We start from the raw sequence: 26,218 nt of genomic DNA on the forward strand, positions 1-26,218 counted from the left end.
AATATAACCTTATTTGGAAATAGGGTCTTTGACTATCTAATCAACATAGGAGGAGGTCGTACTGGACAAGGGTGGGGGGGAATGCGAAATCCAGTATGACCAGTGTCCTTGTAAGAAGAGAGAAGTTGGGACGACTGAGGCAGAGACGGAAGTCTTGCTGGCCCAGGACGAGGGACTCGGGCCACACCCCACCCCCAACCCCTGAGCTGGGCGGGGCAGGAGGGACCCTCCCCTGGAGCTTACAGAGGGAGCTCAGCTCTGCCCGCACCTTTTGGACTTCTAGCTGTCTGAGTTTATAGTGATTTGTTATGGCGCCCAAGTACTAAAAAAACTTTTTAAAATTTTGACAAAATTTCAGACTGTCAGAAGAGTGGCAAGAAGAGTAAGAATTCCCAGATGCCCTTCATCCAGATTTTCCAAATGTTAAATTTTTTTTAAGATTTTATTTTTAAGTCATCTCTACGCCCAATGTGGGGCTTGAACTCATAACTCCGAGATCAAGAGTCTCGTGCTGCACCGACTGAGCCGGCCAGGTGCCTCCAAATGTTAAAATTTTATTGCCTTTTCTTCACGCTTGTGTCTCGGTCTGTCTCTATAATATGAATGTAAGTACGTGCCATCTATTTATGTCATCTAACCGGCTGGCTTTTTTGAATGGTTAAGATTAAGCTGCAGACGTGGCTTCCCTTTACCAACTATTTCAGTGTCTGTTTCTGAAAAACAAAGAATTTGTTTTCCATAACCACAAGATAGCGGCCAAAATCAAGAAATTAAGCTAAAACTGCTTTAGAGAAATTAAGTCTTTAAAAGACAACCAAACCGAAAATAAAAAGTTACCACCGTACAAACCCACGATCTAATCAACAGTCCGTTTGCCAGCACCTCGGGCGAGTCCCCAGGCGCGCCCCACTCAGTGGCCGGGCCCCCGTGGGCGCTCTTATATGAAGCCACCGGCGGTGGCCAGGACAGACGTCTGGTGGAATGTCCCTGATTCGTCTGATGTCTCCTTGTGACTGGCACGGGGATGGCCTCCTGGGGGAAGGCACGGGGGTGACGGGGGGGGCTGTCTGCGTGGCCCCTCTCCGGCCACGGGGATTCTCCGCTGTGAAGGTGCAGGTTTTACACTTTATAACTACTAAGTAACCTTGGAGAGATGCTTTGGAAATACCCGGTTACCTTCTCAAACCCGCGCTGTCTGGGCTAAGCTTCCCTGGAGAGTCGGCCTGAATCCATTTCGATGACAGAGGTTGTCAAGGGGGGATTGTTCTAGCTCGTGGCCCCCTCTACCTTTGTTACTTGGCATTCCAACACAGCAGCTGGGCCTCGCCCCGTTCCCGCACCTACTCACTGATTCACACCAATGTGCATTCAGGTGCGTCCTTTATTTTTTTAAAAGATTTCATTTATTTATTTGACAGAGACAGAGAGAGCATGCGCGTACAAGTGGGCAGAGAGGCAGAGGGAGAGGGAGAAGCCGACCCCCGCGGAGCAGGGAGCCCTATATGAGGGACTCAATCCCAGGACCCTGAGATCATGACCGGAGCCGAAGGCAGAGGCTTCACCGACCGGGCGCCCCAACACCCTGTTTTCTGTCACATGAGGTGTTTCAGGCCCGTCTGGACGCTCTGCCCCAGTCCTGGGTTGGGGACATTTCTCCAATGGGCCCGAGTTCCTGTGCAGAGGTCCCAACCCCCACCCCTAAGAATGTAACTGTGTTTGTAGGTAGTTAATGAGGTGACAAAGTGAAAATGAGGCCATTAGGGTGACCGACCTTTGGCCAGGCTCCTCTGACCTGTTCTTCACTAGCGTCCGGCCCTGTCCCCCCGCCGCCCCCCTTGAGCCTGCCTCGCCAGGTTGCGCAAGAATCCTACTAAGCGAGTTCAGAGAGACACCCCCCTATTCAATCACCGTCATACGTGATCAAGTGCCTCACGTCCCCTGACCCCACGCTGCACGGAGAAGCCCCTGGCCCACCTCCCTGCCTTTAGCAAGAATGTGCCCAGCCCTGATGCGCCCCTGCTCCCTGGCTGTCTGCCCCCCAGCTGTCCTCATATTTGGCGCTGAGCCCACTCTCTGCCCGCGGCCACAGACCCACTGCAAGAGTCTTGAATAGTCTCCCTTCCGGGGACGCCTGGCCTGCTGGGCGGAACATGTGACTTTTGATCTCGGGGTCGTGCGTTCCAGCACCACACTGGGCATAGGGATCACTTAAAGAAACAGAAAGTCTTCCTTACCGTTTCATCCAGCGTCATAATAATAGATTCCTTAACAAGAGGGGGGGCCCTGGCTTAAACAACACACATTTATTTCTCACGTTCTGGAGGCTGGAGGTCCAAGATAAGGCTCGGGCCTGGGGAGGGCTGCTTCCCAGGCTCGCACACACGGTGGGGGGTGGGCAGGGAACCAGCTCTCCAGTCTCTTCTTATGAGGTACCGAGCCTCCTACTACCTTCCCACCGGGGCTTAGGTCGTCAACATACACCGGGTTTTGGGGGTGTACGGGGGACCTGTACCCGGTCTGACTGGTGTCCCAAGCCGCAGGAGAGACAGAGAAATGCGCGCACACAGGGAGGAGGCGCACCCACACGCCCAGGAGTGAGGCCTCCCGAGGAACCAGCCCTGCCCCCGCCTTGACCTCGGACTTCCTGAACTGGGAGAGAATAGGTGTGGGGGGGGGGGGCGTCTGCTGCCACTGCACCCAGGTCCCTCAGGGCTGCAGAAGGGTGTGCAGCTCATGGAGGGGGCAGGTGATTGGGCTCCGAGGAAGGCGTGAGCCATTCTGGGGAAGCGCCACCGAGAGATTGGGGGGTAGTCTTCTAGATACAGGACCGCGGGAGAGACCGTCCCCACGGGTGACAGGGAAGCCTCTCACCTCTGCCCATCCCCAGTCCCAGGTCTCAGGGCCAATCTCTTCGGCCAACTTTTTTTTTCTTACAGTATTCATCTCCATAATTTGGATAAATATCCTGTATTTCTCTTCCTTGATTCATGAACCTCAGATAGTATCTGTTTTATTTTTTTTACAGTATCTATTTTAAATAATAAAAACAAATGCTATTTATTGTCCCCATAACTTATTTGATACAGTTCAAATACCATACAATCACCCACTTCAAATGTACCGTTTGGTGACTTCTGGTGTATTCACAGCGCTGTGCAACCATCACCACAGCCAGTTTTAGAACTTTCTCATCACCACAGAAAGAAGCCCTTATTGGCCATTTGTGCATTTTCTTTGGACAAATGTCTATTCAGATCCTTTGCCCACTTTTATTTATTTACTTTTAAGATTTTATTTATTTATTAGAGAGAGACACAGCGAGAGCAGGAACACAAGCAGGGGGAGCGGGAGAGGGAGAAGCAGGCTTCCCACGGAGCAGGGAGCCCGATGCGGGGCTCGATCCCAGGACCCCGGGATCATAACCTGAGCCAAAGGCAGACGCCTAACGACTGAGCCACCCAGGCGCCCCTTTTTAAATTGGCTTGTCTTCTGTTGTTGAGTTGTTAGCAGTTCTTTACATATTCTGTACTGGACCCTTGTCAGGGGTCAGGGTTTGCAAATATTTTCTTCCATTCTGTGGGTTGTCTTTTCACTTTCTTGATGGTGTGTTTTGATGCACAAAAGTGGATTGATTCATTAATTTTGATAAGCCCTAATTTATACATATTTTTCCTTTGGTTGCTTGTGCTTTCACATCATATCTAAAAAACCAGTGCCAAACCCAAGTCATTCAGATCTTCCCCAGGTTGTCTTCAAAGAGTTTCATAATGTTAATTTTTAAAAATATTTATTAAGTTTATTTTTTAAAAGATTTTATTTATTTATTTGTCAGAGAGAGAGATGGAACACGAGCAGGGGGAGGAGCAGAGGGAGAGGGAGAAGCAGGCTTCCCACTGAGCAGGGAGCCCGATGCGGGGCTCGATCCCAGGACCCCAGGATCATGACCTGAGCCGAAGGCAGATGCTTAACGACTGAGCCACCCAGGCGCCCCTCATGATTTTAATTCTTATGTTCAGGTTTCTGACCCATTTTGAATTAAATTTATGGTGTGAGGTAAGAATTCAACTTCCTTCCTTTGCATGTAGATAAGCAGCAGCCCCAACACCATTTGTTGAAGAGACTGTTCTTTCCCCTTTGACTGGTCTTGGCGCCCTTGTCAGAATCAGTTGACCAGAGGAGTACATTTCTTTCCGGACCCTCAGTTTTGTCCTGCTGGTCTCTGTGTCTCCCCTAAAGCCAGGCCCACACCACTTCTATTACTGTGACTTGTGGTAAGTTTGGAAATCAGGAACTACAAGTCTTCCCACTTTGTTCTTTGAGATTTTCTTGGCTGTTTAGGGCCCTTTAAAATTCTGCATGAATTTTAGGATCAGCTTTTCTATTTCTGCAGAAAGGCCGTCAGGATTGTGATAGGGATTATGTCGGATCTGCAGACTGCCATCTGGGAGTACTGCCATCTTAACAATGGGAAATATTCCAACTGGGGGCACAGGCTGGCTTTCCGTTCATATGGGTCTTCTTTAATTTCTTTCAGCAATGTTTTGTAATTTTCAGTGTACAAGTCTTGCATTTCCTTGATTAAAGGTATTCCCAACTATGGTATTCCTTTGGGTGTGGGGAGTAAGTCTTCGGGTCCATGAACATGGGATGTCTATTTCTTTAGGTCTCCCTTACTTCTTTCAACAATGTTTTGTCACGTTTCAGCATGTGAGTTTCATACTCGCAACTTTTTACACTACTTGTGAGAGCTACGTTTTGTAAAACAGGCCTCGTGGGGCTCCTAGCGATCCCTCTCCTTGCGCTTCTGGGCATTCGCCCACGTTCTACCTTCTGTTACTGATGGTCTTGCTCCTAATAACCGTTACTGAGCACTCACTGCGTACATGCCAGGCACTGTTCAGGAACTGTACCTAGATCAACAAATGGAATCCTCATCGCAACTGGAGGAGACACACACTGCTTCACTGTCACCTGACAGAGGAGAAAATGAGGCATGGAGAGGTGGAGCGCGCTGCCCAACGTCTACAGCTAGTGGCGAGCGGAGCCAGGATTTGGACCCGGGATTCAGACTCCTGGTCTCTGCTTTTCCCCACTCCACTTCTTGCTCCTCCTGCAATGGCAAACAACCTAACCTTGGGATATGTCAGGCTGAACCACGTGAAACTGCTGATGTTTGATCTTATGTGACCTACAAACACTGGCAATTTCATGTGTTTCAACTTGTTGGAAAAAAAAAAAAAAAAAGACCTGGGATTTGAAGCAGGTGCCTGAGTGTATTTGTCCTCCAGGTGCGGGTGCAGATGGTCGTGTCTAATGTGCTCCCCAAGGAGGCTCCAGCTGTGAGTGAGCCAAGTTCGTGCCCCTTGCCTTCTCAGTAAAAGAATGCAGTCTGTCCTGGGATGGGGGCCCTGTCTTGGGGGTGAGAGCTCTCATGCTCCCTCTAACAGCAAGCCCCAGGGGGATAAAGGTCCCCTCCCTCAGAGCCACACCGCGCACCCACGAGTCATCGGCCTGTGGGAAGCCACAGCCAGGGCCGGGGACCTCTCCTGACCGGCCGTGTGCACTTGCCATGGCTCTCTTTTCGGGCCTGTCCCGCTGCTCCTGGAACACGGGAAGGTGGCCAGCTGTGGGCCTCAGGGCTGGTGGGAAAGTTTCCATCACATGAGATGTGGAGCGAGAGGCCTTGAGCTTGGAAGAGGGAAGGTGATCCGGCCTTGGGCATGTTCTGAGGAATGTGGCGTGTGAGGAGAGCTGTTAGATCACAGCCTTGTTCTCACTCCGTCTCCTGCAAAGCTGCTGGGGACCCTCCCAGGACAGCGGGTCCGTCTGGGTGTCATGGGAGACGGGCCGAAGGGGAGGGAAGCCCCCGCTGCAGATGCTGTGTGGTCTCCCCTCTTCAACACCTTGTCGGGGCAGAGACCTCCGTCTGTGGAGCCAGGAGGAGCCCCGATGGGCAGCGGCTGGGGGAGGGCAGCCTGGACGGGGGTGGGCCCCCTCCCCAGCCCACTCTGGGCCGCTGGGCTCTCCCCAGGGGGCTGAGCGGGGCACTGAGGGTGGGGATGACGGTATTGCATTTCCATGGGGACGCTCCCGCCCCGGAGCTCACCGTCCCTCCCTCCCCTGGGAGCAGAGTGGTGATGTCTGATCAGTGGGCGACCAGGCTGACCCTGACTTGTCTGTCGTCCCCCGTGACACAACACTGATCCGGGACTCCTGTGCGTGCTCTGCAGACCCCGGCTGTCCTTCAGGTGAGCTGTCCCCGGGTCACACCATGGATGCAGGTGGTGTTTTGTTCTTTGGGCCTTACAACTCAAATTCATGTTCTCCAGGCGACTTTAACAGATCGAGCTGTTGGAGCCCCACCTCCTCTCCAAATCTGCTAAGGGGAACGCCCTTGGAGGCAAAGCCTATGGGCTCACATTCATTCCAAATACATGCTGGGCTCGAGGACGCAAAACAGACCACGGACAGAAGAGAATCCAGAAACGGACCCATCTACACGTGTGTGCAAAGGCACCCCTCACCTCAGCAGGGAAAGGTGGTTGTTTTTACGATAAACAGTGCTGGAGCAACTGGACATTCACACAGAACCGTAATTAATCTCACACCACACACACAAAGTGACTGGCTAGGAGCCACAGACCCAACGTGAAAAAGGTGAGACGTATCGGCGGGAACTTGGGGGGCAAAGATCTCTCAAACAGGAGCGAGAAAACACTGTCCGCAGACAAAAGGCAGATACGTTGGACCCGATTAAGTTAGAAGACACGTGTTCGTCCAAAGACACCCCTGAGCAAGGGAAAAGGCCAGCCACAGACCAGGACAAGTGTTTGTAGTGCACGTGCACAGAGGACGCATCTGCAGACAACGTGTAAGCAACTCCCAGAAACACCAGAAAAAGAGTACTCCATGTTTTAGCAAAGGGTAAAGACAGGAACAGGTGCCTCCCACGGAGGCATGAGTGCCTGAGAATGCACCGGAGAGGCGGACTGGACCCCCAGGGGCCTACCCCAGACTCCAGGGCCTTGCCCCGCCCCCCCCCGCCCCCCCGCCCACCTGAGCCGCCCCCACTGCCACTCAAGCCACAGCTTCTGCGCCGGCTGCCCGCCTCCGGCCTCAGTCTATTGTCCATGCGGCAGTGAGACGCCACCTCAACACAAAGCGTCCAGGCTCTTCCTCAGCCCCCGCGGCCCTGGGAGATGTCCCCCCACCCCCTTCGGGCATGCTGTCCTTGATCGCGCTGCGTGAGATGCTGCTCGCGCCCCACGACCCCCGTCGGTGCCCCCACCCCCAGCCCAGTCCCGAGCAGCTGCGTGCGGAAGGAAGGGGGGGCCCCCCGCGGAGCCAGCAAGGGGCCCCTCGATCTCCGGGCCTGCAGGCTGGCACCGCTCCATCCCAGTGGGGGCTGCCCCCTGCCGGTCGGTCCCCAGCGAGCACCACAGCGGAGGAACGGCAGTGGCCCTCGGGGCACACGTGGGTGACTGGGAAGTGAGCCAGAGCGTCAGAGGTGCGTTTACCCCATGGGGATCCTGGTGCACCCGGGCCGCTCCTTGCCTCGGGGAGTTGCCCACCGCTGTTCCCTCTGCCCGGAGGCGCCCTCCTGTTCTTCCAGCTGGTAAGGTGGGCGGCACGGCTCTGCTCCTTTCTCGCTCCTTTCTTGCCGCGGGCGGACCTCAAGCTGCAAATTTCAAGGCAGCTGTGTGCAAAACATACAGGATGTCGTGAAGAAGCCTAGCAGGAGCAAGCCAAGTTATACATAAAGATGCCGCTTCTATAAAATTTAAAAGCTGGTAAAACTGCAACGCTTCATGAAGCTTACGGGCATTGCAAGAACACAGTGGCCGCAGGTGCGGAGCGGTCTCCGAGGAGGGCTCTGCGGCGGGGAGGGCCCGTCCGGGGCTGGCGGCCCTGCTGCTCCTCCAGCTCTTCCTACTTGTTCGCGGTACTTTGCTGAACGCGTCGTGCAGCTCCCCCAGAACACCACGGCCTTGGGATCACCAGTCGCATGATCTACCCACTGGGCAGCCAGCCCCCGGCGGCGTATTTATTTTAAAGGGCTGCCAGACGCTGTCTGCCAGTTTATTTCAGGGGTTCATATCCATATTCAGAACCGAAACTCCCTTGCAGTTGGCTTGTCTGTCCCATTTTTGTGAGGTTTTATCAGTTTTCATACTCATTTCATAGAAAGAGCCTGGAAGCTGTTCATTTTCTCATGAAAATTAAGTCGCGCCGAATTGGGTCAATGGGGCGTGAGACACTGGGCGTTTCGGGGGAAGAGGTGTCCCTTCCCGGGTCGCGGCCGCACTGGTCATCAGACGGCCCGGGGAAGCGGCCGCCTTCCTCTTGCTGCCGACACTCCCTGGCTGCACTGTCCTGCCGCTTGCCTGGGACAGCGGGGTGAGCCAACCAAAGCGGTTTCCTCGAGTCTCAAAAGGTTGTGTGGATCACCCGGGACGGAGCCCGATCCAACGAGGTCCCTTCCTCGTGGCCGGTTTCGGGCTCCTCCGAATCTCCGTGCCTGGCAAGGACCGGGACTGGACCTCGGTGACCCCGCCTGTCTCCCACCTCCAGCCTTTAGGGTCTCAGCCACGCGGCCCGGGACGGACTCGTCTGCCCCGAGCACTTCTCGGAGCAAGTGCCCTGGCCCGCCCCTTCCGTCGGAGCATCCATTTCTCAAGGGTCGAGCCCTTGCTTGTCTCGCCCCGAAATGGCAGCTGAACGTTCTAAGTGCCAACGAGGCATTTATTCCTGTTTGCTCACGTTGACATGCCCGCACGGATGGTGCTGGCGGAGCCTCTGGCTGCCGAGCCCCGGACCCAGGAAAGTCGGACACAAGGCCCTGTGGGAGTTGTGCAGGGTGGAGCCTCTCCGAGGCCTGGGCCTTCCTGAGACTGTCCTGGCAAAGTCTGCAGGTTAGGGACGCAAACGTAAAGCATCTGGGGCCCCCCTGACCGTCTCGACGTCTCCGCAGGTTTAGAAACGTCCATAACGAACACTTAAAAAGCTCCTTCTGGGCTGCCTGCCTGGGTGGCTCCGTTGGTTAAGCATCTGCCTTCGGCTCAGGTCATGATCCCAGGGTCCTGGGATCGAGCCCCGTGTCCAGCTCCCTGCTCAGTGGGGAGCCTGCTTCTCCCTCTGCCTGCCACTGCCCCTGCTTGTGCTCTGTCAAACAAAATCTTCAAAATAAATACATAAAAAGCTTTCTTTCATGAAATAATAGTGAAATTTGACCAGAGCAATTTAAACGGTCCCACCTAACAAATCAGAAGTTGAGACTCTCGTTGTTGATCTTGTTCCTTTGGAAAGACCCCTGCGTCTGGGAAGCGCTGAGCTGAAGTGACACCCTGTGTGAAGCCCTGCTGGGGTCCCCCTGCACGCCCCGCGTGACACCCCACCAGGGTCACCCCTACACGCCCTGCGTGACAGCCTGACCGTCCATTACAAAGGCTCCGGAAGTGAACGTGTGATACCACTCTGTTTGTGCTATGAGCCAAGACTTATTTTTCAGCAATCATCTGCAGTTCTATCCCTTCGGGAAACAAGGGATCCTGAATGGTGAGAAAGTGATAATGAACCGCTCAGTTTAGATGCTGCAATCACGTCACCCACCTTTCTCCAACATGAGCTCATTCAAAAGAAGTGAATTTTCACCAATTTGCAGGTGGAGGTGACCCTGTCCACCCCCGTGTGAAATGGCTCCAACGATTTTATCTACTATACACCTGTGCACACCGTCAGCTTCTGTCAGGCCCCCCGTGTCCCAACAGCAAGCCAAGCACAGGCTTCGGGTAGACAGTCAACTGGCGAGTTTTGGGGAGCCCTCCGTAAGAGCGGAGCTCACCTGCTGCCCTCACTCTCCGTTCGGTTTCGGTCTGAAGACGCAGCGCATGATATTCAGGACAAGAAGCCTTTTAGTGATATTCCCTGGGCCTGAGCTCATTACAAATCGCAAAGACTTCAGGTGGCTCTTTCCTTTGGCACAGAGATCTCCACGGGCCCGGCGCGTGGGAGGCTGCTCGTGCCTCTGTGCTGGGCGGCTCCACACGAGCCGGCGGCCAGCCCCTCTGTTCTCCTACCCCAGGCCCTCGCAGGTGCGGAAGGAGGGGTGGTGCAGGGGCCCTGGTTTACTCTGTAAGCTCGTCTTTCGTCAATGTCAGTGGTGATGTTTATTGGAGGCGCCCGGGGGGTGCCACTGGTTAAGTGACCGACTCTGGGTTTCGGCTCAAGGCTGTGATCTCAGGGTCATGAGATCGAGCCCTGCGTCCGGCGCCGTGCTGGGCAGAAGTCTGCTCGAGATCCTCTCTCCCTCTGCCTCCACCCCTCCTCCCCGCTCTAAATAAATCTTAAAAAAAAAAAAAAAAGGCACTTTTGGTGGGATTTTCGTGTACATTTTAACAGGAACTTTCACAGGAAAAGGGGATTCTAATCTTAAGAAATACAAAGGAAAATGTTTGCCACGTTCCCTCCCTTCAGATACGGTGGAAATTACCCAACAATCTCAACTTCGACCAAACTTGGGGAGAAAAACCGAAGTACTGGTCCTGACGCTCGGGAGGGCGGAGACGAGGCCTCCTAGCTCAGCAGCTCAGGACTGCCGCCGACTCAGGCCCCCGGCGTCCGCCTGTCACCACACGGACAAACTCTGTTTCGAGACCAACACAACTCATGTTCCATTAGAATCACTTTTTAAAAATTATTTTATTATTTTTTAAGATTGTCATTTGACGGCGAGAAAGCGCACGTGCGCGAGCACACAAGCAGGGGAAGCGGCGGGCAGAGGGAGGGGAAGCAGGCTCTCAGCCGAGCAGGGAGCCCGATGCGAGACTCGATCCCAGGACCTGAGCCGAAGGTAGACGCTTAACGACTGAGCCGCGCAGGTGCCCTAGAATCACTTTTAAAAAATTTCATTACGTAGGGGCGCCGGGGCGGCTCAGTCGTTGTGCGTCTGCCTTCGGCTCAGGTCGTGATCCCGGGGTCCTGGGATGGAGCCCCGCATCGGGCTCCCTGCTCCGCGGGGGGAGTCGGCTTCTCCCTCTGCTGTTCCCCCTGCTTGTGCTCTCTTCGACAAATAAATCTTAAAAGATTTTCATTACATAAAAATGGATGTTCGTGAAGAAACAAAAAACCAAAAAAACCCCAACCCTGGTCAAGTAGGATCTCCTCCCACACCGCCCCCCCCGGGGTCACTAGGGCCAGGGGGCACCGCCTCCCACGCCAGGCGGAGGACTGGGACCGACACTGGCAGGGGCCGTCCCTGGGAACCACGCTGCGGCGTGCCGGCGGATGTGGTCTCCGCTGGGGACAAGTGGCCCCGAGCAGGGCGTGCGCGGGCCTGGAGCAGGCGGGAAGCCGTCCCCGGCGCACCACGGCACACGGGCCGCCGCCCTGCGCCGCAGGGAGTCCGTGCGGCGTCCCTGCAGCTGTCCAGGGCCGAGCCAGCGGCTATGACGACACACAGCAACGGGACCAGGGGCTCTCCTGCAGCTCTGGGCACAGCCAGGTTTTGGGCAGCACTCCCGCTTCACGGGTGCACAGCGGCTCTGCGAGCAGACAAGGAAACTCGCAGGTAGCAGAGGTGGGACCGGACGGGGCCGCGGACGGCATCCGACCCAACAGCCCCCCCGTGAGTGCCCACGTGGCCCCCCGGCCCCCCATGGCACGCTCCCTCGGAGCCTCGGGGGGGAAATGCCCGACTGCTGGTTAACACGTAGGTAACTGGTAACAGGTCTGACCGTTCCCCAGGTGATTCTTCCCTTAGCGGGGGGGTGGGTTTTGGCCTCACAACCCTAAGTTTGAAACCATGGTTTCGCTTGTACCCAAGTCACGGAAGGCTATTAATCTTCGCCTCTGGGACGGATGACTGCACAGCTGCAAAGGGAGAGAGAGTCAGAGACTTTGCACAAGAAATAAGTTACACCAAAGGTACTGTATCACTACAAATTTTATTCAGAAACCCATCTTTGTTTTTTTTTGTTGTTTTTTAAAAAAAATTCCCGTTATGAACTGGTTTGGTCAATCAACTACAACACTGTCTAGCAGACATACGGTAAAAACGGCATGGCTCAGAATCGCCCAGATCGTTCACGGTCTCTCGACCGCCTCCTGTCACGCTCCCGTCCCCCGCCACCGCCGCCGCCACCGCCGCCGCCACCACGGCCACGGTCTCTAGACCGAGAGCGACGCTCCCGGGACCGGGACCTCGATCTATGCCTGCAATCAAGAAGAAGAAACAAAACCGTGGCATCCACCGCAAAGCCCGCCACAAAGCCCCACAGTGACTACCTTCCGAACGCCGCACCCTGGCCGGTGCACGGCACGAGTAAAGGGCAATCACTCCCAGGGCACTGCGCACCCACACCACAGACGTGCTCCCCTGTCGGCGAAGAAGAGGGGCTTGGCGGGATAGCCGGGCAGGTCACCCCCCGTGGCCTGTGCTTCCGGGGCGGGGACTGTGGAACCACCACAGCGCCCCTGACGCGCAGCCTCCCCCGGCCCCGCCACTCGCACGCCCTCCTGTGCTTTGCTGACAAGGGAACAATCACCAAACAATGTGTGCATCTCCCGGTCCACGTCTGAGAGGAGAGGGGCGAGAACCCTGGGGTCAGAACGTAAGCCAGGCAGGACAAGGGGCCCTCTCCTGACATCCAGGCTCAGTCTCCGTCCCGTGGTCCCACAGGCTGCACTTCGACACCAGGCCTGGACACACAGACTCTGCCCGATTCTGCTCGTGGTCCCTCCCCGCAAAGCAAACCAACACGAAGCAGGAGCCCCCAGAGGAAACCCTCAGCACGCGAAGTGCCGCAGTCTGAGGGAGTAAACCCCCGCGCTCAAGAGCCCACGGTTCCCGCCCCCCGTCCCCTCACCCAGGTACCGAGGGCTCGCAGGACGTGTGCACGGGACATTCTTTGAAAAGTACACTTCGTGCCCTGAAATACATCCTACGTCCCCAACAGTGACTCTCACACCCAGGCCACGCTTTCCTCGAGCAGGTGCACGGCAGCAAGGCCGGAGAGTGCGGAAGGCCGCGGAAGTACTCACTTCTTGCGCCGGCGCCCGTACAGCTCCCGCCGAAGCTCTCTGGAAATGGGCTTCAGGTGCATGAAGTTGCAGAAGCCGCCTCGCGTGCACTCCCTGCAGGGAAGCAGAGCCCACATGTGGCGCGCCGCTCCCCCCCGCCCCAGCCCGGCCCCCGGCGCCCCGCGCCTACCCCGTCACCTACCCCATCTCGTACTGGCGGCAGCACGCCTCTCGGAAGTCAGTCACCGGGGAGAGCTCCGCGTGGATGGGCTGCCCGTTAAACCAGCGGTTGTTCAAGTCGATCACGGCCTTTTCCGCATCTTCCTCACGGCGAAACTGCAAAGGTGAAGCGGAGATGCCTGCGGCCCGCGCTTTCCCCAGAAAGACCTCCCGTTACCGGTCCAAATACAAGTTACGTAGTCACAGGGTAAAATAAAGTGGAACGATGTTGCACAGCACATTAAAAAACAGGCCATCCTTTATTTGCGATCAGATCACTTAATTTCGTGATGGCCCCAAATCGTAACAGATACACATGATCTTGGCTTTCAAATTCCTACGGTTAAAAGAGCAAATGCAATGATTTGTGTAGGCCACGGAGGTTTAAAAAAATGGGAAGAAGAAACCACACGTATAAGCCAACTTCTCCTGTGTCTAGACAGCCCGTCAGCAACAGCTGCGGAGATCCCGACAGGGAGGAGCAGCCGGGGACCACGGTGTCCCTCCCTCCCGCACCCCCAGGCCGCTGCCACACCCGGGCTCCAGCCAGCAATCGCCTAAGCGCATTAAAATCCACGACTAGTAGTAAGCGCTCAGAACTTCCAGGTTCACAGCTAAAATCCGAAGGCACGGGGTCTTCACTCTGCAGTCCACATCAGTCAGGAGACACAACCCCCCCACCTGTCACACTCTCCTCACCTTGACGTACACGTTCCCGACTAGGTGGTCTCCAAGGTTATCGCAGACATTCATCTCCTCAACTTCCCCGTACTTCTCCTCCATTTCTGTAAAAACCTCCTGCAGAGAGGACAGGGGTTTAAGGCTCACGATACATTAAAGATAAAGGAGTACCTGAATACAACTCCTATTTAAGCGTATCTATTAATGAGGAAAAAAATTTAATGCCTTCCAGACAGAAAAGGCAAACAGGTCTATCCCTTTCCGATAGTATCTCACCTCAAAAAATTCGTCATAGTGTTCCTGCATCTCGACGTCACTCACAGCGCCTGTAAACAACAGAAATCTTGCTGGTTAGAGAGGGAACCTTATCTAAGAGAACTCTGCGTTTAACTCAAACTGCTACAGTAACACACATTAGATTATCTAGAGAGGAAACACAACAGAGCTGCATTCTACTGGAGCACTGAAGATACTGCGTGACAGCCAATTGTTAAAATTTTAAAGTGTGGTGAGGTTTTTAAATGCCCCTATGACAGTCTCAATTCTGGCTATTAAAATCACAACAAGTTTTAATCAGCATCAAAGGGCCATGTTTTCAGAAAGCGTAAGGAAAAAGTTTACCCTCAAGAAATTTTTTAAATGAAAATTTTCTTCCTTTCACGATTTAAAATAGAGGCCAAGGAATCACACTGATTTTTTCCTCTTTATTAGGCTAAAATAAAAAGTTGAAATCAGGGTAAGTGATTAAGAGCTAATGTTCCTGACTAATTTCTTTTACAGATTAGCAGCCACACAATGCTATTATAAAATTCTTTCTGATGCGATTAAAACCCAAATGACCATAAATACTCAGTAGGATAATTACCAAGTTTAATTACAGTACTTCGAATGCCTCTGAATAAAGGGAAAGTTACGATGCTTTGCTGAAGAAAGCATTCTTATTTTATATTCTGGAACTATTTCCATCAAGTTTATTCTTCATAATTCACATGCACTAAGTGAAACCATGTCCGCTGTGTGGATAGACTTTTCTCATTATCATTCTCTCTACCAAATGTTACCCTTCAAATTCTAGAATTCTCTTAACCTACGTCTGAGAAATCACAAAGCTGGCATGTCAATAAACCAGTGTTCCACACAGATAGATCAGGGAGCCTACAAAGGCTGAGTGGCTTCAAGGCTGGGCCAGCTTAAGGTTCAATTGCCCCCTTCCATGACCACACTCCCTGGCCTCACCTGGTGCACCCCAGTGAGGGTGCTGGAGCCAAGGCGCTTGGATCTATCCACTGGGCCGCCCGGGAGCAGTTTCCTAGCTTTCTGGGAAACCTTCTCTTTAGGGACAAGAACTTTAATCTTTGGATTCTGAGAATGGTTTAAATTTACTTTCTAATGCATGGGAGCGGGGGGGGGGGGGATTCCTGCATTTTAGTTATTTTTGAATTTCCAGGAATCCAGCTTGCTTTAGAACCCGAACCCTCTTGAATGCATTAGGCAACAACTACTCCTCTTGACGGCCCAGTCCAATTGAAAAGCTATCGTGAACATAGCCTCCTTCCCTGGGTAGAAATCAGGCTCTAAACAACAGAGTAGCTAGTCGGGAGAAGAGAAGCCTATTCCAAAAGGCAGATTTTAATGTTTACATTCCCTTCTCACATCAGAAAAAAAATGAGGACAAAAGATATTTGCATGCTCAAAGTGCTAGCAGTGTTGAGAATCAGGCTCTGCTGGTGGTTCAAATACTGTTGTACTCATGATAATTCTATTCTCTCACTGGAAAACAGTATTGTATCCTAGTAACTTCTGTAAAGTGCGGTGTGAAAATGCTCCATAGTGGGCCTATTTTACCTTCTACACTCCGCTTAAAAATTTTCAGTTAACCAAATGACTCGGGCAGAACAGAGATGAGTGATTAAGAAACTGGTAACTGCAAAGTCATCTACATGACTCAACAGATTTTATAGAACACCACCTGAAAATACCCAGTTTTCTCACAGAAACACTCTTAAACTGGGATTCCTAATTCTACAGATGAAAGGGTATGTTAAAAAGTTGTAAATTTAGGGGAACTGATGAACCTGACTGGTTGAAATTTACTCGAAGTGTCTGTTGCGGGTTCATCAGCTTAAATGGGTTTCTTCCTAAATCGAAGAATCGGAATTTCATTTAATTTGTCGCATCTGGACCCCATGATCAGGATACCTGGTACAGCTGACCTTTTACTCTGTAGCGTACGCACGACAAGAGCACTGAGCCGCGGGTGAAGACACGCAGAAATCTAACCCAACACTGTTTTGTCAACGAAGCATCCGCAGTCCCCAGCCCCCAGGTAAACGGTCAGGGCAAAGAGTGATTCACTGTTGTTACTCGATCACCAACCTCTCATTCGTTTCACCCCAGGGCAGGGTTGTTAGGAAAATTATTTAATAAGTCCGTATGTAAGCATTTCCCTCCACCTACTGATCTTGTTTCTTTAAGAAAACAAAGCAAAACCAAGTATTTTAAAACAAGGGCTACCAAGTAAATCCTGTTATCAGCAGACTCAGGGGCACGGACGCTCTGCTACCCGGTCAGGACCAGCGCGGAGAAACACGGTGTCTCGGCAGGAGAACCTCACAAGCCCCTCCCCCACAGGCCCATGCACTCACACGGGCACAACTGGGAGGCCCCCCCGTCTGGGGCCAGCCCGAGTGGGCCATGCTGCCGGGACCGTTCCACTCAGTGTAGATCGCCCTATAAGCTGAGGGGCTGTGGGCCAAGGGTGCGTTGGACTTAGATCTGTGGCTATCCAGGGGCACCTGCGGACAGCACCTTCTATGAACTTTTGCAGCTTCAAAACAAACTGGTGAATGAGAGGCTATCTGGTTTGGACCCCTTGATTTTAACAGAGGAGTCCAGGATGTTCGTTTCAATTTATCCAGATGAAGACATTGATTCCATGGCTCAAGAGCCATAAAATTTAAATTTTAGCTTTCTGAAATTTCCAGTGATACTAATATGGATCCTGTTCTCAAAAAACTACCCCTCAGGAAACACAACGTTTGTAACTTAATTACTTCCCAAAACAGGAAGACATGGGCCATATCTACTCTAAATGCCCAGTTTAGCCCCGTTTCCCTGCCAAGCACACCTTCTCTTCCCCACACGTAGTAAGCTAGCCCCTGCGGCTGCAGACAGCTACACAAAGGACTCTGATTAAAGACTGAGTCGGCACAGGGCTGGCGCTGAGGAAAACTCAGGGGAGTCCGTGCAACTCGGAGGACCCTCATTTGGGAAACGCTCTCGGAACAATGCTCTCACAATTAAGGCATGAGCTCCAGAATGGAGTTTACGAAAAAGTCTAATACATAAAACCTCAAAAATAACTTCAGAACAATTTGTTTCTTAACGTGAGAGAAACTTTCAAATACTGTTGCTCTTAAGAGGGGAAGGATGTAACTGCACATTTAATTCCAAGTATACTCTCCCCTAGGATGACGGTCAAGGTAAAGGAAGAGCAGCAGCTCCAAACTACGGTACAGGGAGGGTATCCTTTCCGGTCATTTTTCATTTCTTAAGTGGGCAGGAGTTCCAATCTCAGAGGCTTCCATGGGGTCAGTGGGACAAAAGCTCTGGGCATGTCTAGTGAAAGGCCGTCCTTGACACTACAGCGGCAGACCAGGTGGAGCGGACACTGAGCTCTGACACGCAAGCCCAGGGAACCAGGGAAGGAACTTGTATGAACTTACAGCGCAAACCGTCAGCAGACTGGGAAGAGTTTTGAGGGTTACGGTAAATGTTCAAGAGGGCAATGGTCTGAAATACAAAACGCAACAACTTTATATTACGGAAAATTAAATTTAAACACTTAACCGGTTTCCTGTGGCGATCACTTCAGTCAAGACTCAGTGCTGAAAAAAGAGCAAGTTATTTTCTTTCGAAGCAGAGATGTTTTCTCTTAGCTGGTGGCTGTCTTGGAGCGCCCTAACACTGCGACGTCACGGAGATCCCATGATATGCTGATATTGTATTTCTGTTCACGGGACGCAAAGATTCCCCACTGCCAAGTTCCAATCCAGGTAAGAATGCAAGCAACTTGGCACGTTACTACCAAAATGGTCTTCCGTATTACAGAAAACTTCATGAGCTGAGAAAGTGCCTGCATCAACTGATGACAAAAACCATAGGAGCAGAGAAATACAATAATTGCATATCATGAAATCTCCACTTCCTAGAGGAAAAATTGTAATGGTGAAATAAAACCCACACTTATTGGGCAACTTACCTTATTGATTCCTAAATATTCCTAAGAGTTGTAACTTTACAGAAAGAACTTAATAAAGGCCAGGGGTTCAGGCACTGGAAAGACCAGTGATCGGCTGGTAGCTGTCAAGTGTCACATGGACAGACCCCCTCCCTCTTGTTAACAAACGTCAACCCAGGGAAGAGGCCTCCCCAGCGCCCTTGCTGACGACAGCCTCCCGAACGTGGCCAAGTATCAGGTTCTTGCTGTAGGTACCAAGGCCTTCCAGCACCTTGTCCTGTTTGCAACAGCTCTATGTCAGCAGCTCAGAAGCCAACATTATTTGTCTCAATTAAGAGTGGGCTCTTTAACACCATTGTTTTAAAAAAATTTCTCCAACTGTGGGACTTACAGTGTGAGCCGTCAGCCGTCTGTGCACTGTTTTGGGGATTACGATAGATGTTTTGAATCAAGATGGTCTGCGGGGAAAAAAAAATAAAAAGGGGAATTCTACTGGCTGCTGTGCATGTATTAGACAATTGCAAAGAGACAACTTGTTTGCAAATGGCTCAACGCTTGCTTGTTTGTTTCCCACAAGTCAGACACTTGTCCTCTGAAGAGCACACCCAAACCATCATATTATGAAAACAGAGTGTGAGCAGTGACTTAGGTCAAGTCAGCCAGCAACCAAGAAGGAACTGTAGCCGTTATTCTCAGTAGTCCCACGTTATTTGAGTGTTTTAGTGAAAAATAAGTAACAACACACTAACGTTTTCTTATACTTCAAGCTAGCAGATGCTAAGATGTCAAAAAATTCACATGATAATCATATTCCCCACACAAAATTTTATTTTTTAAAACCAAATGTGTCAGTCAACTGTATGCAGTCCATCAAGCTGTCTGGTCTCACAGGAAACAGGCGCACCAAATGGGTGTCCTGACTGTCACGGACACCTATACACATTCCTGTTTGCTTGGTGGGACCTCTGTTTACATAATACAATAGCTTAAACATCTGTTCTTTTCCGATCCTTCTTTTAAGGGAAAAAAAATCCTTTTAGCCCTTGTGCTTTAAACTGGATCAGGCAGACTTGAAACCTTACATTGTACCGTTCTTCTTAAAATCAAGTTGTCTGAAAAAACAAACCATGTTTAAGTTAGTAGGCTAATATATTACATGAATCTTAATGTCCACATCACTGCAAGAAGCTTAACCCACACTGAGCTTTACAAGCTGAACGAATAAACTGCATGATTTAGAAAAATAAATGTTCAGTCTCAACAACATAGGTCCAAAGTAGTTTGGTGAGTGGTTTTACAAAAGCAGTCATTCTATTTCTAGCTACCCTTCAAGAAAAGAAGTTGTGTGGGTACTCCCCAAAGGTCTGCTGTGGGGAAACCCCAGGGGAGGAACATCCAACAGCCAGACCACGCGCACACACACACGCACACACGCACACCCTTCTTGCAGGGCATGGCATCTTCCCTGAGCCATCAAGTACTGCCCTGGGTGAACTTATCTAAGCCCGGCTATTTCCCAAAGTTGACTTGACTCCATTTTCAACTGGAATCACCAGCATGTGTTAACAACTCTGATACAGACTATACTGAGCCTAATTATTCAACAAGAAATTCATTTTAGGTCTCACTCAGGTCATCTGGCAGTGGCTGTTTAGTGAAGGAAACTTCACTCAAATGGGGCAATGCAGTTCTCTTACAATCGGGGGAGGTCAGGATTGCCTGAAACCAACCAACCAACCAGGCCAATCAGAACGAGATGCTCAGGTAAACACATACAACTGACCCCACCAAACATTAATGGAATCACTATCTCTTTTTGACCCACAGTACTCAAATTAACTTCACATTAGCATTCTGAGGTAATAAGTGATTCAGATAGAAAATAGACCAAGTGTCTCTGGATAGCTTAAAGAAAACTCTCCTGACAGGATCATTTCCCTCTCAGCCCAACACTTGGCACATCTATAAGTAACCCCCCAAAATAAAAAAACTCAGTGGACACTTATGACATTTGGTTACTGCCCAATCTATGACCACCGGCTTAGATGGGGAGATTTTAGTTCATAAATCAAAGCACTTAAAAAAAATTGCAATAAACAAAGTTTAAAGCAAGATCTCCGACATTCTGAAATTCAAAGAGACATATTTGTAAGTTAAGACAGATTCTTGTCATACCAACCACGCCATTATCAGCAGAATAATGGGGAAAGGAAGCCATCACCCTCCTTCTAAAAACACATTATGCTGTGGGGTTTTCTATGGGCTTAAATTAGAAAATACAAATGTCTCTTTCTTATAGCAATTGGCTCATTTTCCTAAATACTTCCAGGAAAACGTAAATGTCTGTTCTGTCAGAAGTTTAAAAGATGTGAACAGAACATGGGCTCAAAGGCAGAGTCCGGCAGCTTCCGGGGGCTGCACACGATAGTTACCCAATGGCTCAGAGGATGCTCCCTCAGACTTCGCCCTAAGTTGAAAGGAGCTCAAAAGTCCTCAGTCTGGAAAGACTATAGTTTTTCAAATTCCAAACATTCAGGTAAACATGGGCAGAAGTTTTCTGTCCCTGTTATAGGTGCTTTCTCCTTTTAACTCATCAGTGATCACTTGTAGGGTGCAAACCCTTGCCTGTTCTTCGATTAACAAACAAAACCTACCAAAAATCACAGTTTCTGACTGATCTGAACTCACAGCAGACCTAAGCTCAAGCTAACAGGCAGCACCCCTCAACTGACCAAATAGACTGGGGACAAATAACTGAAGGTAAATGCCCATCTTCTAAGGTTAAGTGCCATTTTTAATGTTTCTATGACATGTCGTCACTGCTCTCCCCTCGCCTGGGGTTCTGAAAGAGGGGGTGCACCCAGGACTGCTGGAGAAGCCCTGAGTGCGTGGCAAGCTGGCCCTGTGGAGAATGGCCCAAGCACCTCCTGTGCACGGCTCGGTCGCTCTCGGCTGCCTGGAGAGCAAAGAGCACAAAGCCCGCCGGGCCTCTACTTCTACTGCTGCCTGCAAAAAAGCCGCTAAGTTCGCGCTGAAGCAGCGCCCCCGTGGGACCCGTCTGTGGGAGGGGCACGAGGGGTGGCGGGGCGGCAGAGACCGGGCACAGCCAACACGCAAACACTAACCACTTCTTCGTAAAAAGCTTCCCAAATGGTGAGAGGAGGCACCTGTCTCACGGACCGCCCCCTGGAGTGGCTCCCCTGCCTCATTCTCATTTAAACAGAAGAACAAACTCACCAACACAAATGGAGACTAGAACCACTAGAGAAAGAAGTATCCTACGTAATACATGGAAATTATTAACTGCCTCTGTAAAGTACATGAAGTTTTGATAATTTACATGAAAACAGAAAAAAGAAAAACAAACCTGGCTAAAGGTCGGTTTATTGTGCAACCGAGAGCATCTGTCTCCATGACGACATGCTCCAATTTTGAAATAAAATGAACAGTTGACTCTGTAAGGGAAAATAAGAGCAGATTATTTTGCTGGGAAGACATCAGACACATGTACGTATGTCAACACCATGATACACGCTGCCAAACTACTTTTCTTTTGCTTCACGCAAACACAGGCATGTGGGTTTCTGAGGTAGCAGGTACCTTTCCCTTTCCCGGCAGCATTTCAGGAAGACTTCGCTTTAATTGGCCTCCTGACAAACACGCTGCTCTGCTCTTTCAGTGACGGGTGCTCGAACCCCACCCCAGGACCCCTCACCCATTCCCACTCCACTCTCAGCTACCTGCTCTGCTCTATTGTTTTTTCTTAAATGGAATATTTAGTTTAAAACTAAATTTAATTGAAAAACGTATCGGTTCTCTAGTGTTCTATGATGAAATTCTCTCTTGAGGACACCAACATAGCACAGTGAGGGTTAAGATCCTGACTCTGCCACTAGCTACCTGGGCTTGGGCAAGTCACCCCACCTCTCCTGGTCCCAGGAGCCATCTGTAAAATGAGGAAAATGCCAAGCTGTCTTTGTTCCAAGAATCAGCATAGTGCTCATTAAATGCAATCATTATCTAACAAAGTCCATATTCTCTCATTCATGACGCCAGTCCAACCGGAAATTTCCAAACACAGGTCTGAAGTAAGCCAGTCTCCTGATTTCAATACACCAAAGACAAGCTATTGGGGAATTCATCCGCCTGTTCCTACATAAGGCCACCTTCTGTCTATACCGCAAAGTCCTCCCTTACTACTGTTCAAATACTGGGATGATCCAGATGATATCAAAACTAGCAATCCAGCCATGGTGACAGCAACGTCAGGTGGCTGAGACCTGTAATGAGTTATGAAATCTTACTGGATGGGCCCCATCAAAGTTAGACTTGCAGGGGTGGGAGGGTTACCCTGTAGATTCAATTTTTTAGCAAGTGCCCTATGTTGAGACAGCTGATCCAGAGTTAGCCACAACAAAATTTGATGGTTCACAAATACCAATTAGCCACTGATTTATTATTAGGTAGCAATAAACAAGGGAAAGTCTGAATTTATCAGGGGAGGAAAGTGATTACTATATATATTTGCAAACTCATCGTATTAAGTCTTAACTTCACGTATTTTAAGTTGAATATATAACTTACATCTTCAGAAAGTCACCTGAAAACGAAGAGCTTATTTTAAGAATACCTCAGAATGGGCAACATCCCCGCCTGAACAATACCCAACTATTCTCTATAATCAAAACAATCTTTGTTCCTGTACTTCCAGAGATGGTTTTCATTTCATAATGCTCAGAGATCAGCATATTAGTCAAAACTTTCCTAGTAATAAACTTTTAGTGATCCACTTATTAAATTACTGAAATAAAAGATAGAAAATAAAAAAGTGTGATCCCATATCACAAAGAAGAAATTAGAGAACTAACCTTTGCTTGGATTTAGAAAACGTCCATAACTTCAAATGTAGGACTATCTAAATCTTTTTAATTGGTACACACCTACATTTTACTTCTAGCTTGAAAAAAAAAGTTAGCAGGAATCATCATCTTCGTTTTTTAGGAGTTGATACGGTCTCCTGGAACTTAAAAACCCACAAGTCCCCCTAAAACGAGACTATGAGTAATCTTGTTTCCCAAATTAAAGCCATGCCTTTTACTGTACGACGGCTCTTAACAGGCTGAAATGTGGTTACTTACATCAGGAATATAAAAAAGGTTATTGGAATAAACTTCTAAACTAAAAGTGTTGCAGAGTACAGCGAAGGCACCACCCGAAGTAGCTTTTTACAAGAATGAGGAAGAAAACTTCATGTAAGAGAAGTCACGGCACTATTACAAGCTCAAGAATGAAATTAATGATGCATCTTCCTAAGTCTACGCTCAGAGAAGGCCCTTTTTCCAGCAGAGCTGGCCATTCATTTAGGATGGTGTTTACAGGTAAGTTCCCCGGTGCCTCCAGCGAGCCTCTTCCACAGCACTTAACAAGCTTTGGTGCCTTTTACTTTAATTATCCTTTCTGGGACAAGCACCCCCTCTCCTCCAGTTCCTTGAGATCACAATCCAAATTTTGTTCATTTTTCAGTCAGCAGAGACTGACTTAGGGTTGACAACAATGTTTCTGGAGTGACTATGACTGATGATTGTGTCTTGTGGTTTTGCTCCTAAAAAACATAACCCCCTCTTCCAAACAACACAAGAGGTTTTACAAGATAGACCGCATGCTGGAAAACAAACAGTGTAAAGTGTTTGGGGGCGCCTTGCTGGCTCAGTCCATAGAGCAGTGCCCTTGATCTCAGGGTTCTGAGTTCCAGCCCCACGCTGGGTGTAGAGATTACTTAAAAATAAACTCTTTAAGAAATAATAAAAAAAAACCCACAGTGCTTGAAAAAGTGGTATTAAAACATTACCTATGACAAACCCGGGGTCTTATCATTAAGAACATATTAACGTAAGCCTTGTATAGTCCAGAAAAACCCCAGCATGGTAACTATCCAAAAAGTAGATTAAGCCAGAGCTTAGTCTTTAGGTTTTCAAAGTAAGAATTATGTTCCTAAATGAAGACATCCCCTTTAAACTTCCGTCAACGCACTGGGAATTAAAATGTCCCAAGGTGGCAATCAAAATCAGAATTAAAATTTTTGCTTTTAATCTAACAACTAGGTAGGGAAGGCACGCGACCTTAGAAAGCGGGGGGACCACGCTTTTCTGTATATTGGAATTACATCTCCGAGTACGTTAAAATTAGGTTATGTCTTTTATGTGAACCAAGTTCATCACAACACTTTCTTCACATCCAATGTCCTCACGACCCGCCCGATGGTCGCTTCAACCCGCCGAGAGGCTCGTTGAGTGTATACAACCCCAACCATCAGCGCCCCGAGCTACCGAACAACTTAACACGGGCGAGCTTTAGACCACTTGCCCGACACGACATTTAAGGCTGAAGCCGGGGGAAGGAGTTAACGTTGACAACTTCGGCACAACTCGACACGGCTCGGAGCCGGGGACGCGGGGCTCGGGTCGCCAATAGACGGGATGGCCCGCGGGGCCGCGGCGCAGCCTCCTCCGGTGAGAGAGAGAGAGGCTGCGCCGCCCGAGCGGAAGCCCGCCGCCCGCCGAGGCGCCCGTCTGCCCGCCCGAGCGCCCACGAGGCGGCGGCGCGCGGCTCCCGAGGCCGGAAGGGCCGCCGCGCCCCTCCCCCCGCCCGCCCGCCCGGGCCTCCCGCCGCCGCCCGCGCCCCGCCGCCGCGCCCGCGCGCGCCCCGCCCGCCTCCCCGGCGCGGAGCCCCGGCGGGCGGCTCTCACTCACTTGTCTTTCTCGGTGCCGAAAATGGAGGCCAAATACTCCGCCATTTCCCACCCGCCGCCGCCGCCACTGCTGCCGACGCCGCCGACCCTGCCCGACGCCCGCGGGAGACGTCACCCGGACGCGACGACGCTCGCCCCGCCCCGACGGCGTGGAGGCGCTGCCCAATCGGACGAAGCGTTGCCTGCGCGCGGGCGGGGCTTGCCGCGCGCGGGAGGCACCGCCCCCTCGGCCCGGGAGCCCGCGCGCCGCCCGCCGGCGCCCCCTGCCGGCGCCCGCGCTCCCCGCGCAGCCAGCCCCGCGCTCCCTCGGCCCGGGAGCCCGCGCTCTCCGCTGTGGGTGCTCGCAGCCCCGCGGAGGCCCGCGGCCCGGACCTTACGCTCCTCCCGCCTCCCCGGGGCCGAGCGTGCAGGCGGCGGTCAGGGAGAAGAAGGCCGCGGGCAGGGTCCCGGGCGGGCCTGTCCGCGTGGGCGCTTTCCGCGGAGCCGGGAAGTGCAGGCACCCTCCCTGGCCGCACCTTCCCCTCGGAGGAGACCCCTCCTCTCTCGCCCCCTTGGCAGGGATGGAGCCGGGCGCCCCCGGCCGCCCCAGGCCTGCCCCAGGCCGGGAGGAGCGCCGCGCTGGGGCTCGGCTCCGGGAGAGCCGTACTGGTGCGCAGGGGCCCCGCGCCTAGGAGGCCCCAGCACCGGGCTGCGCAGGGCCCCGGGCGGCGGGCGGCGGGCGGCGGGAGTGCGGTCGGGTGGGGGGCGAGAGCCCACAGAAGTCCTGCAGACCGCGGAAGGATGCAGCGCCCCGGACCTCGAGGAGAGGGGCGCATCCTCCCTTCCCGCGAGCACCAGGCCTCAGACCTAAGGGGACGCTGGGTCCTTTCCCCGGAGCCAGACATTTCCAGTGTTTTTAGTTTATTGTTTTGTATTGTAAGAAGATACATGTATACATTTGCGCTCCCTCCTTCCTTACCCACCCTTTTCTCCACCTTGCCTTTTTTCTCATAATCATCCATCCTGGAGATCGCTCGCGTAGGAATACGTGGGGATTGGCCTCACTGCTTTTGCAGCTGCTGGGAGCTCCACTGTGTGGACGGTGAATTCCTTAACCTGTTGACAGACTTGTGCGTTGTTCAGTTTCTGTCTTGCTGGCGCAGTCCTGCAACAACTAGCCTCCTGCGTGCGTCCCTTTGTATTTGGGGCAAATGCACTGCAACCCTGCTTTGCAATCTCAGGGCCTTCATAATTAAACAGGTGAAGTAATACCAGTTTTATCTGGGATGAGGACTGCACAAAAATGAGTTATCCTGGCAGAAATGTTTAATGTT

The 26,218-nt window shown here is 51.4% G+C and overlaps 1 protein-coding gene across 4 annotated transcripts; it reads right to left on the bottom strand.

Moving 5' to 3' along the window:
• Window positions 1–11,923: 11,923 nt before the first annotated feature.
• U2AF1 (U2 small nuclear RNA auxiliary factor 1) lies at window positions 11,924–25,031 on the bottom strand. Of its 4 annotated transcripts, XM_027585140.1 has the most exons (9): window positions 24,907–25,022; window positions 21,525–21,612; window positions 18,549–18,615; window positions 17,643–17,709; window positions 14,194–14,243; window positions 13,936–14,034; window positions 13,220–13,353; window positions 13,039–13,131; window positions 11,924–12,210 (listed from the first exon to the last, which is right to left on the bottom strand). In XM_027585140.1, the coding sequence occupies exons 5-9, from the start codon at window positions 14,221–14,223 to the stop codon at window positions 12,063–12,065; spliced, it is 504 nt and encodes a 167-aa protein (XP_027440941.1). In that variant the 5' UTR covers window positions 14,224–14,243; window positions 17,643–17,709; window positions 18,549–18,615; window positions 21,525–21,612; window positions 24,907–25,022; the 3' UTR covers window positions 11,924–12,062. The 4 variants fall into 4 exon arrangements, with proteins under 4 accessions (XP_027440941.1, XP_027440939.1, XP_027440940.1 ...); XM_027585138.1 differs by lacking the exon at window positions 18,549–18,615 and having other exon boundaries at window positions 24,907–25,031; XM_027585139.1 differs by lacking the exon at window positions 17,643–17,709 and having other exon boundaries at window positions 24,907–25,031.
• Window positions 25,032–26,218: the final 1,187 nt, after the last annotated feature.

Source organism: Zalophus californianus, chromosome 1 (assembly GCF_009762305.2).
Source record: "Zalophus californianus isolate mZalCal1 chromosome 1, mZalCal1.pri.v2, whole genome shotgun sequence".
In the NCBI taxonomy this organism is placed as follows: domain Eukaryota; kingdom Metazoa; phylum Chordata; class Mammalia; order Carnivora; family Otariidae; genus Zalophus; species Zalophus californianus.

What these genes read in the sequence shown, in the direction of transcription:
- U2AF1 (XM_027585138.1), bottom strand. Translation starts at nt 24,950, where the DNA reads ATGGCGGAGTATTTGGCCTCCATTTTCGGCACCGAGAAAGACAA. An exon ending in ATAAACCGACCTTTAGCCAG is followed by an intron (nt 17,710 to 21,524) that starts GTTTGTTTTTCT and finishes TTTGTATTTCAG; the next exon opens with ACCATTGCCCTCTTGAACAT. An exon ending in ACTATGACGAATTTTTTGAG is followed by an intron (nt 14,035 to 14,193) that starts GTGAGATACTAT and finishes TCCTCTCTGCAG; the next exon opens with GAGGTTTTTACAGAAATGGA.